The sequence below is a fragment of the Macaca fascicularis genome, chromosome 19 (assembly GCF_037993035.2).
Source record: "Macaca fascicularis isolate 582-1 chromosome 19, T2T-MFA8v1.1".
NCBI lineage: Eukaryota > Metazoa > Chordata > Mammalia > Primates > Cercopithecidae > Macaca > Macaca fascicularis.
In genome coordinates, this window is record NC_088393.1 from 11,337,780 (window position 1) to 11,350,136 (window position 12,357).

At 52.8% G+C, this 12,357-nt stretch overlaps 1 protein-coding gene across 19 annotated transcripts in view; it reads left to right on the plus strand.

Moving 5' to 3' along the window:
• DNM2 (dynamin 2) overlaps positions 1 to 12,357 on the plus strand; it is a 110,053-nt gene that overhangs the window by 51,622 nt on the left and 46,074 nt on the right. For 17 of the 19 annotated variants that reach the window (XM_005587967.4, XM_074025889.1, XM_074025891.1 and 14 more), the window contains exons 3-5: positions 6,407 to 6,556; positions 9,557 to 9,760; positions 10,964 to 11,062. In XM_005587967.4, coding sequence (XP_005588024.1) covers positions 6,407 to 6,556; positions 9,557 to 9,760; positions 10,964 to 11,062 — 453 coding nt within the window. Of the gene's footprint in view, positions 1 to 6,406; positions 6,557 to 9,556; positions 9,761 to 10,963; positions 11,063 to 12,357 lie in introns of those variants that run through there. The other 2 variants (XM_074025897.1, XM_074025895.1) reach the window with 2 other exon arrangements.

Below are 12,357 nucleotides of genomic sequence, written 5' to 3' on the forward strand. Positions count from 1 at the left end.
TCCCTGAGACTAACCTCTGAGCCGCCTGTGTGCTCCCGGTGGGATTTGATCGCAGTTGTATGGGAGCCCTGGCACTGGGTTCTGTGTCATTGCATTTTGGGGAAACTGAGGTGCCGAGAGAAGGGTAGGAACCCGGAGCTGGGCGTCGCTAGGCTGTGAAGCCACGAGGCACCCCGAAAACTCTCCTCCCTCGCTCCCTCTCCTCACCTCCCTCGCTCCCTCTCCTCACCTCCCCAAACCCTGCTGTCTTGTCTGTCGGGTTGAAGGCAGGTCTTCCCAGCTGGACCTGGGCGTTTCAAAATTCTTAAGCAGTGCCAGCGGGCACGTGACCGCTGTGCTTTGAAGACAGGGAGGGCCATCCTCTGACCAAGGGCCATCGGTCACTCTGGGGCTCCACAAGCTCCTTTGAAACAGGAGGCTCCAAAGACCTCCAGGGTCACCAGGCCAGAGGTGACTATGGCCTCTGGCAAGGGGCTGCTTCTTCATGTCCCAGGCCCCCTGACCCTGAGAAGGTGGCAGCTTGCACTTGTGGCTCCCTTGACACCTTCTCAAAGGGCCTGAGGTGCAGGGGATTGGCTGTTTAGCACAGTGGGGCCCCAGTTGGGGGTTCCTGGGAGTGACGTCCTCCTAGGTTAGAGCGCAGATTCTTTTTTCACGGATTTTAGTTAAGCAGCTGCTGTATACAAGATGCTAGGGGGAACCGTGGTTCACACGAAGTCCCCGCTGTCTCAGAGCTCCAGCTTCAGTAGCAGGACACAGGCTTGGAGGGAGGCAGAACCTCTCTGGAAAAACCCCCAAGCACAACCAGTGGGCCCATAGTTAGGAGGCCCTGCGGTGGGCGAGGACGGCTGACTCCCTGGCCTTGGCAGTGTCATTGCGGGACGACTGCCCAGTTTAATCCTTTATTCCCGCTGTGCACCAGGCTGGGTCCCTCGGAGTCCCCAGGGCCTGATCACATGCCAGCTGTGAACCTCTCAGAGGGGGCCCGGGCTGACCCTCCTCCCAGGGAGCCTTCCTGGCTCAGGGTGCCGGGTGACAGTGGGGGTGTGTGTGGAGCTGTCAAAATGCTTTGCAGTTTGCCGAGGAACTGGAGGAACAGGCTTTGGTATGGAAATGCCCTGTCTGAGGAGGGTGGCTGTGGGGTGCAGCTTGATGGCAGGGACCAGGACAGGCAGAGCCAGGGCTGGTTCAATGGCTTGGTGGCTGGGCCTCGGTTGCCGTGGACAAGTTGACAGGGAACTCAGTGTTAAGGCCTCTGACTGATTCTTTGGGCCAGTGGATTGTTAAAAAAAAAAAAAAAAAAAAAAAATCGTCTCATCTCTAGCACTTGAGCACGTGCAGCACACCAGAGCCCCAGGCTAGGCCCTCCGCTCTATTTCTCTTTTTGTCGTTGTTTTGAGACAGGATCTCCCGTCTGCCTTTGTCATCCAGGCTGGAGTGCAGTGGTGTGATCACAGCTTACTGCAGCTTCAACCTCCTGAGCTCAAGCAATCCTCCCACCTCAGCCACCCAGGTAGCTGGAACTACAGGCTTGTGCCACCACGCCCAGCTAATTTTTAAATTTTTTTGTAGATGTCGGATCTTGCTATGTTGCCCAGGCTGGCCTCCAATGATTCTCCTACTTCAGCCTCCCAAAGTGCTGGAGTTACAGGCATGGGCCACTGCGCTCAGCCTGGTGGAAGCTTTTAAACCTCTATTGGGCTGGGCATGATGGCTCATGCCTGTAATCCGAGCACTTTGGGAGGCCACGGTGGGCAGATCACCTGAGGTCTAGAGTTCGGGACCAGCCTGGCCAACATGGTGAAACCTTGTCTTTACTAAAAGTATACAAATTAGCCGGGCGTGGTGGCATGTGCCTATAATCCCAGTTACTTGGGAGGCTGAGGTACAAGAATAACTTGAACCTGGGAGGCAGAGGTTGCAGTGAGCCGAGACGGCACCGCTGCACTCCAGCTTCAGTGACAGAGTAAGACAGTCTCAAAACAAACAAACAAACAAAAAACCTCTGTTGACCTGGCATTCAGCATTTACTTCCACCGTGCCAAGGAGCCCTGTGAAGAAAGGCAGGCAGCGGGGGTGGACCTGGTCGGTGCCTGGGCCTTTTTTTCTGGTGTGGTTCTGTTGCTCACTGACCCACTAGGGAAGAAACCCTGGTTTTCTGGCACCGGCTGTCCATATCCTCACCCACATGGAGGGGTTGGCCGACAGCAGAAGGATCTAGGAGGAGAGATCACAAAGAACAGCCCCTGCCTTCTCTGATCCCCGGTTGGTTCCCAGCCTGCATGTGACAACCGGGGAAGGTGCTGTGCTCCAAAGCCCAGCGTGTGGGTCTGGCCGCCTGGTTCCAGCCCCATCTCGGGGCTGCCCCTGACCACGCAGACTTGGGTCAGGCAGGTGGTCCTTCCCGGGCTCGTTTCCTGGTCGCTGCATTCGAGGATGGCCTGAGGTTCCAGGGGAACCTTTTGCAGGTCAGACACCTAGATTCAGCTTGCTGGCGGGAAGGAGAGGTTGTAAATGTCCCCTGAAGCCTGTGGCAGCTGGGCAGGCAGAACCTCCGTTTTCCCACCTAACATGCATGCCTGTGCCCTTGGGGACACAGCAATGACCAAGGCAGATGCGTGTCCCTTCCCTGGTGGCATGGACATTCAAGGCAAAGCTCTCTATATTAGACTTCTTGCCCTGTGTCAGATGGTAGTGTTATGGGGAAACGAAGGCAGGGGAGGAGGGGGCTGGGTGGAGCAGTTGCTGTGGGGAGAGAGACCTGCAGGAGGTGGGGATCCTGTGTGACTTGAGAGAGTAGCTTGCCCTCTCTGGGCTCCTGCCTGTGTGTGCTGGGGGAAGGATGGCGCCCACTGCCCCTGGTGCTCTCTTTGCCGCATCATTCCTTGGGGCCTTCTGCCCACCAGCTGCTCAGACCGTAACTGTGCTGGCTCTGCTCTTCCTGTGCAGGTGTTGACTCTGAGTCCTCACACAGCCTGTTATGATGTACATTTTATAGACCAGTAGACTGAGACCTGGGCAGGCCTCTGGCTACAGACTGAGCTCATTACTGCACACAGCGTGCTGCCTCCACATGCTGGGCTCTGGGGTGCTGCAGCCGCAGGTCCTGGTCCCATCAATAAAATCCAAAGTGAGCTGGCTCTGATGAGGAAGGGACCAAGATGCCCCACTCAGGGAGGTCCTCCCGGGAGCGGTGGTAGCCAGGCAGGCCCGGGAGTAGGAGGAGGTGGGGCTGGGCTTTGTGGACACCACACTTGGCGGCGCAGAGGCCTGCTGGGGAGAGGGCGTGTGTCCTTGCCACCAGCCCATCTTCCTTGCCATGTGCCCCTGCACTCTTTGAAAGGAGATGGTCTCTTTCGGGGCTGAGCTGGGGTCCTGGAGCCAGAAGAGAACTGAGATTTGCTGTGGGGGGTTGGGAGCTGTTCCATTTTTAGTGGCTGCTACAGGAAGAGCGGCTGAGTGTTTCCCCTTGTCCCTCCAGAAGGCTGGAGTGTAACTGTCCTTGGCAACCGGGTCAGCTGATAGCAGGGCTGGGGGTGGGGGTGGGGATCCTGAATCCTCCAGCAGACGTCCTCATTGCCCCTGATCTGGTGGCCAGTGTCTGTGCCGGACACGGTCCTCAGTCATCGGAGCCCACTGAGTCTCCGCCTGACCCTGCAGAGACGTTCAGAGAGGTGAAGATCCTTCCGGTGGCCTCACAAAGGCTGTCTGGCTTGGGAGCCCCTACCTGGAGCCAGAATTTCTGAGTTCCAAGTCCCAGCTCCATCACGGAACTTGGCCCAAGGCCCTTAACCTCTCTGGGCCTGTTTTTTCATCTTTGAAATAGGGATCTCAGAGATGCCTACCTCTCAGGGGACTTGTGAGGTACTATGGGACCACACGCAGGGCCTGGCCAGAGCACCGTAGTTTCTTTGGTAGCCATGATGGAACGGTGAACCTCCTCACACTCTTCTTTCTGCCTTGAAGATTCTAGACCTGGCTGGGCGTTCATCTCCCTTTTTGCCTTTGCTTCAGGCAGTTTATGGCATGGCTGTGTTGTTCATGTTGCCAGGTCTCCTCCTGGTGGACATTGACACCATTTTCGTTTTTTTACTGTTAAAAACGACAGGGCAGTGCACATCTTTGCATCTCTGTGGCGGGTCAGGTCTCTGACCTCTTTGCCAGTGTGACTTATTACCCCTTTCTTTTTTTCTCTTTTTCAGACAGTGTCTTGCTCTGTCGCCCAGGCTGGAATGCAGCGGTGCGGTCATAGATCATAGCTCACTGCAACCTCCAGCTCCTGGGCTCAAACAATCCTCCCACCTCAGCCTCATATTAGTCCATTTTCACACTGCTAATAAAGACATATTTGAGACTGGACAATTTATAAAATGAAGAGGTTTAGTGGAGTTACAGTTCCACACAGCTGGACTGGGGAAGCCTCACGATCACAGCGGAAGGCAAGGAGGAGCAAGTCCCATTTTATGTGGATGACAGCCGACAAAGAGAGTGAGAGAGCTTCTGCAGGGAAACTCCCATTTTTAAAACCATCAGATCTCGTGAGACTTATTTGCTCTCACTAGAATAGCACAGGAAAGCCCCGCCCCCATGATTCAGTAATCTCTTGCTGGGTCCCTCCCACAACACGAGGGAATTATGGGAGCTAAAGATGAGATTTGGGTGGGGACACAGAGCCAGACCATATCAGCCTCCCAAGTAGCTGGCACTACAGGTGCACGCCAACATGCCTGGCTAATTTTTTTACATTTTTGTAGAGACGGGGTCTCACTGTGTCACCCAGGCCGGTCTTGAACTCCTGGGCTCGAGTGATCCACCCTCCTCGGCCTCCCACAGTGCTGGATAATAGGCGTGAGCCACTGTGCCCAGCCGTTTCCCCCTTATTTTTAGCATCACTACAGTAGCTGTGATCTCTGAGCTTTGGGGATTTCCCCTCCCCAACATTTTACTCTGAAAATTCGAACATCTGGAAACGTCAAGGCTTTGTACAGTGGACACCTGTGTGCTCGGCAGCCACCTTCCGTGATGAACATGCTTTATATTTGCTTTGTCCTGAATCTGTGATTTGGGACTGGATTTCTCTGGTTTCCTGGCGAGACCCACACTGCTTGTCAGTTACTTATCTTGTGCCCCTTCATCTCAGTCTCGCTGTGGCTTTCAGTTACCCCCAGGTCTTACATGCACTCAGGGTTATGCCCAGAAAGCATTTCTCCTGGGGAGTTTGTGTCTAGGTAGGGGACCCTCTTGAATAGCCGGTGGGAGAAGGAAAGACTCAAGACCAGCTCTGAGGGGTCGGCGGGGGTGCCCCTTCCCTATACCTTGTGGGCTCCTTGGGGAAGAAGGAGAAGTGAGTGCCATGGGAAATACCCCTGGGGATTTTGTGGAGCTGGAATGTGCTGGTGGACCATGATCCCACAAGGACTTAGGCATCGAACTCCCTTGACTGGGACCCACAGCAAGGGAGGCTCTGCAGCATCACCTTCATCAAATGGACTCACCCTCTCTGGGTGATGTATCCTGGCACTTCCTCTTCTGTTCATCAATCAATCAACAAATAAATGGCTGGGCATGGTGGTACAGGCCTGTAATCCCAGTGCTTTAGGAGGCTGAGGCAGGGGGATTGCTTGAGCCCAGGAGTTCAAGGCTGCAGCGATCTGTGATCACACCACTGCACGCCAGCCTGGGTGACACAGCGAGATCCTGCCTGTAAAAAACAAAACAAAGAAACCAAAGAAACTGGTCATTGGTCATGTCTACCTGTTGATTTTTTTGTTTTTTTTTGGGATTCATAATATGTCGTGATGTATATTAATAGTTTGCAAAGTGCCACATGGGAATATAATCGTCAGGATCTGGAAAGGGGCTCAGTCTATTTAGTCTGTAGGAACCCCTGCCTGCCCCAAGACACTTGTCATGAGAATGAATCTCTCACTCCTAAATTCCTAGAGTGACAATGACTGGGTCATTATTTTCTTTTTTATTTTATTTTATTTTATTGGTTTTGTTTGTTTGTTTGTTTGTTAATTTTTGAGACGGAGTCTCGCTCTGTCGCCCAGGCTGGAGTGCAGTGGTGTGACTTCGGCTCACCGCAACCTCCACCTCCCGGATTCAAGCAATTATCCTGCCTCAGCCTCCTGAGTAGGTGGGACTACAGGCGTGTGCCACCACGCCCGGCTAATTTTTTGTATTTTTAGTAGAGGCGGGGTTTCACCATGTTAGCCAGGGTGGTCTGAGTCTCCTGACCGCATGATCTGCCCGCTTCCGCCTCCCAAAGTGCTGGGATTATAGGCGTGAGCCACCGCGCCGGGCCTGGGTCCTTACTTTCATTCAACAAAGCATTCTCCCCACCGCCCATGCGCGCCCTGCCCATGGCTCTTTCTCATTTTCAGCATCTCTCTTCCCTTTCCAGAATATGCCGAGTTTTTGCACTGCAAGTCCAAAAAGTTTACAGATTTTGATGAAGTCCGGCAGGAGATTGAAGCAGAGACCGACAGGGTGACGGGGACCAACAAAGGCATCTCCCCAGTGCCCATCAACCTTCGAGTCTACTCGCCACACGGTAGGCAGCACGGGTGGGGACCCATCACTGTTTATGGTCGTTCATGTCGCCCATTCACAAACAGCTGATATTCACACGCATATAGCCCCCCAATCTGTATCTTCCCACTTGTGCGAGGTATGTAGTACCCAGACCTCTGTCTCAGCGTGAAGTTGTTTGGGAGAGGTGGGTGATTGCAGCTGTTTCCCCCTTTTACCAAGGGCAGCCACCACTTGCCTCAAGGCAGCCAGATCTCCTGCTGCCTCAAGAGAGACCAGAACCAGACTTCTGTAAAATATCCTGATTTTTTTTTTTCTTTTGAGACAGAGTCTTGCTCTGTTGCCCAGGCCGGGGTGCAGTGGCGTGATCTCTGTTTGCTGCAACTTCCACCTCCCAGGTTCGAGCAGTTCTTGTGCCTCAGCCTCCCAAGTAGCTGGGATTACAGGCATGCGTCACTGCACCCAGCTAATTTTTTTTTTTTTGAGATGGAGTCTCGCTCTGTCACCCAGACTGGATGGACTACAGTGGCATGATCTCAGCTCACTGCAGCCTCTGCCTCCCAGGTTCAAGCTACTCTCCTGCCTCAGCCTCCCAAGTAGCTGGGACTAGTGGTGACTGCCGCCACGCCTGGCTAATTTTTTGTATTTTTAGTAGAGATGGGATTTCACCATATTGGCCACGCTTGTCTTGAACTCCTGACCTTGTGATCTGCCCACCTTGGCCTCCCAAAATGCTGGGATTATAGATGTGAGCCACCGCATCCGGCCAATTTTTTTTTTTTTTTTTTTTGGAGACAGAGTCTCACTCTGTCATCCAGGCTGGAGTGTAGTGGTGCGATGTCCGCTCAATGCAACCTTCACCTCCTGGGTTCAAGCGATTCTCTGGCCTCAGCCTCCCGAGTAGCTGGGATTACAAGTGTGTACCACCCTGCCTCGCTAATTTTTTTTTTTTTTTTTTTTTTTGTATTTTTAGTAGACACGAGGTTTCACCATGTTGCCCAGGCTGGTCTTGAACTCCTGAGCTCAGGCAATCCGCCCACCTCAGACTCCCAGAGTGCTAGGATTGCTGGTGTGAGCCACCATGCCCAGCCCACCCAGCTACTTTTTGTATTTTTAGTAGAGATGGGGTTTCGCCATGTTGGCCAGGCTGGTCTCGAACTCCCAACCTCAGGTGATCCGCCTGCATCCACCTTCCAAAGTGCTGGGAGCCACCTTGCCTGGCCAGATATCCTGATTTTAAAACTCTGCATTCAAACAACAGCCCCAGGCCATAGACATCCTCTGGCCCGGAGGCACAGATTGCTACCACTATGGGTTCCTTGTAAGTTTTAAAATTTGTTTTTCAATAAATGATGCCTGCATGTGGCTCAGAATTCAAAAATTACGGAAAGGTATATTGCAAAAAACCTACCTTGTCAACCAGTTTTGCACACATATTTTAGGTTCTTCAGATGACAATGCAAACCTGAGCTGGGTATGGTTTCACGCACCTGTCATTCAAGCTACCTGAAAGGCTGAGTCAGGAGGGTCGTGTGGGCCCAGGAGGTCGAGGTTGCAGTGAGCTATGATCACATCTGTGAATAGCTACTGCACTCCACCTGGGTAACATAGCAAGACCCTGTATCTTAAAAAAAAAAAAAAGTGTAAGCAAAAAACATATGTAAGGAATTGTGATTGTATCTATGTATATATTGTGTATGTGTTTATCATTCCTTTTCCTTAAATTGTTAGCATAACATAAAAATCATTAATGCTTTTTTTGAGATGGAGTTTCACTCTTATTGCCCAGGCTGGAGTGCAATGGCACAATCTCAGCTCACTGCAACCTCCATCTCCCGGGCTCAAGTGATTCTCCTGCCTCAGCCCCCCAGGTAGCTGGGATTATAGACATGCGCCACCACACCCAGCCAATTTTGTATTTTTAGTAGAGACAGGGTTTCTCCATGTTGGTCAGGCTGGTCTCGAACTCCCGACCTCAGGTGATCCACCCTCCTCGGCCTCCCAAAGTGCTGGGATTACAGGTGTGAGCCACCGCGCCCAGCCTATGCTTTTTTTTTTTTTTTTTTTTTTGGTATGCCTCTCAGAATGTTTCTTTATTCTTTTTTTTTTTTTGAGACAGAGTTTCACATTGTTGGCCAAGCTGGAGTACAGTGGTGTGATCTTGGCTCACTTCTTCTCCTTCTGGGCTCAGGCGATCCTCCCGCCTTAGTCTCCTGAGTAGTTGGGACAACAGATGCACACCTTTGTGCCAGGCTAATTTTTTACATTTTTGGTAGAGATAGGGTTTCACCAACTTGCCCAGGCTGGTTTCGAACTTCTGAGCTCAAGCGATCTACCCATCATGGCCTCCCAAAGTGCTGGGATTATAGGCATGAGCCACCATGCCCGACCTCATCCATTTGTCTTTTGATTTTGTTTTTTGAGACAGTCTTGCTCTGTCGCACAGGCTGGAGTGCAGTGGTACGATCTCAGCTCACTGCAACCTCCACCTTCTGGGTTCAAGTGATTCTCATGCCTCAGCCTCCCAAGTAGCTGGGAGTACAGGTGTGTGCTACCACGCCCGGCTAATTTTTGTGTATTTAGTACAGATGGGATTTTGCCATGTTGGCCAGGCTGGTCTCGAACTCCTGGCCTCAAGTGATCAACCCACCTCGGCATCCCAAAATGCTGGGATTACAGACATGACCCACCGCGCCCAGCCTCATGTGTTTGTCCATAATCGTTCTTTGGTATTGGCTGAATGGATGGGCCGAAATTTATTGAGTCCTTTAGATCTATTCCAGTCTGAACTGTCCTGATTTAGAACTGCATCATTGAAATGGAGTAGGTAGAGGGTATCTGTAGGATGGGATCCTAGGAGGGGAGTTACTGGATCCAAGGTGTGGTTCAGGTGGAGTGTCAGGCGGCATCCTCAGGTCTGAGCCCTGTGCAGGAACTTTGGTAGTCAGCTGGGTGGCTGCGGGCCTGTTTGTGCCTCCCCTTTCCTGGCTCTGAGTGCCTTTCCCTCTGGTTTCCCTCCCAGTGTTGAACTTGACCCTCATCGACCTCCCGGGTATCACCAAGGTGCCCGTGGGCGACCAGCCTCCAGACATCGAGTACCAGATCAAGGACATGATCCTGCAGTTCATCAGCCGGGAGAGCAGCCTCATTCTGGCCGTCACGCCTGCCAACATGGACCTGGCCAATTCCGACGCCCTCAAGCTGGCCAAGGAGGTCGATCCCCAAGGTAACCCTGAACCCAGGGCAGCAGTCCCCTCTTCCAGGTGCCTTGAGCATGGGACATGCCCAGCATCCTTGGTTTCAAGTCACTGGCGTTCTCTTCGATACATGGCCACTTTAGGAAAAGGCCTCCTGGAACACGGCACTTCTCCGAGAACCAGCAGTGCTGGTGGGCATCCCCTGGGAAGTCACTGTGTGGCAGTTGGACAGTCCTCCTTGGACATGGCAGTGCCCATGTTGCCAGGGTGGGAAGCTAGCCTGCGGCTGAAGGAAGGGTCCAGCACTCCATGGCCCAGATGCGACCTCAGGTCCCGTCTAGCTGTTACTCTGCTCCCTGAGACACGGTCCCCTCTTAGTCAGAATGGGAACTTCAGTCCTAACCTGGACAGCTGATGTGAGGACTGTTAAACGTCTGGTCTTTGCATGGCGAGATCATCTATTTCCCTTCGGGTTGACGCCCCGGGGCCCCTCTAGTCAGATCCCTCTACTGAACCCTCACTGCAGAATGTGAACAGGAAGGGGCCCCAGGGAGGGCACAGCTGTGGCCCCCTTGATGCCCAAGTTGGCACCCACCAGAGATCTTCACTCTGACTTCCATCTGTCCCCAGTGTCTCATGCACATGCCACACATAAAACACACACGGTCAGCACAGAGCCAGGCCGCAGCCCCCGTGGGGGCGGTTGACCTGCAGAGGTGAGGCTTTGCTAGGAGGACATCCTTGACTCTGGAATGACTTGTGGAGAGGTGGGATTGGACGGGATGGTTTCCAGAGTGGGATTTTAGCCATTCAGGCAAGAGGTGGCCCTGGAAACAGTCGCGTCAGGCTCAAATGTTACCTTGGGACTTTGCTGCCACTTGGAGAGTCCAGCATCAAAATCTGGCCCAGGAATCATGTTTCCATGAGGTTTCCCCAAGCCTGCAGCAGCAGAGGTTGTCCTTAATGACACAAGTGACAATAAAGGCCAGCATTTGTTGAGTATTTGCCATGTGCCAGGCTCACCCTTATGACCTCTCTGTGAGATCAGGGCTGTGACCATCTTCATTCAACACGTGAGAAACTGGGGTCCAGGCCTGTGATGTTCTGGCTTTCCCAGGTGATGTGACCTGGAAGTTTCACGGCCGAATGGACCCCAGGTGGCCTGCAGCTGCCGACGCTCTTTCCTGGTGGCAGCCTCTGACCTCTGACCTCTGACCTCTGGGCTCTTTCAGGCCTGCGGACCATCGGTGTCATCACCAAGCTTGACCTGATGGACGAGGGCACCGATGCCAGGGACGTCTTGGAGAACAAGTTGCTCCCGTTGAGAAGAGGTGTGGCTTTGCGGGGACTGGGGAAGCAGGAGGATGGGTGGGGTCCTTATCGTTACTGAAACCCTGGCACCTGTTCTCTGCCTGCTTGGAAGTCACTGCTTCTCCATTTCACCGTAACTCCTTCTTTCTTTTCCCTTTGAGCATATGTATCTTTTTCTTCTGATTTGTATGCGTTCATTTTTCAAGTGCACAGTTAACACCTGCTGGTTTCTGGAACATTAGAAAACAAGTGTATAGAAAGAGGAAACTAAACTCACCCGCAGCCACACTTCCCCCAGACAGCCACTCGTGAATCTTCCGCAGCTCCCGGCTCCCCAGGGTTTATAACTATAATTAATTTTTAAAATTACTTTCTATTATAACATCTCCTTTCCTTTTCCTTTTTTTTTTTTTTTGAGATGGAGTTTTTGCCTTGTCACCCAGGCTGGAGTACAGGGGCGCAATCTCGGCTCACTGCAACCTCCACCTCCTGAGTAGCTGGGATTACAGGCACTCGCCACCACACCCAGCTAATTTTTGTGTTTTTAGTAGAGACGGGGTTTCACCATGTTGACCAGGCTGGCCTCGAACTCCTGACCTCATGTGATCCACCTGCCTCGGCCTCCCAAAGTGCTGGGATTAAAGGCATGAGCCACTGTGCCCGGCCTTGTTTTGTGTTTTTTAAAAACCATTCCTGCCCTCTGGGATCTACTCTAAGCTGCGGGCATCTCCGGCCTTTCCCTTCATGCTTAGCCACAGTCACTTAGACCATTTCTTTTACTCCTGGGTTTTCCACCTTGGTGTCTGAGATAGATGTGGGGAAAAGTTCAGACCTTGGTTACCACCATCCCCCAGCACTGCTGAGACATTGAGTGGTGAGGTGACCCTGGATCCCAGGAGAATGTGGTCAGGGCTAAATTCAAAACCCTGTTTGACTGTGAAGATCCGGGGCTGAGAAGTGAATCTGTGACTGGCTAAGGTTTGGGGAGGATTTGCTGGTGCTAAAGAGGAAAGCAGACCTTACCCAACCCCACACCCTACTACAGCCACCCCGACCCAGCTGCTCTTGGATACTGTTAGGCTCCACCTTGGATCCTAAGGGGCTTCGGGGTCTGTGGGTACTAGCTGGGCTGAGGATTTGGTGATATGGGCCTCTTCCCCTTCCTCCTGACTCACTGATGTCCACGGCTGCCCTTCTCTGCCTTGCTTCCTGTTTCCAAGAACGAAGGCGCTTCCACTCTCAGCTGACTTGTAGGCCTGCTCCTGGTTTGTGACCTCAGGCTTCAGAAGCCCTCCCACTGGACCCTTTTTCCTGG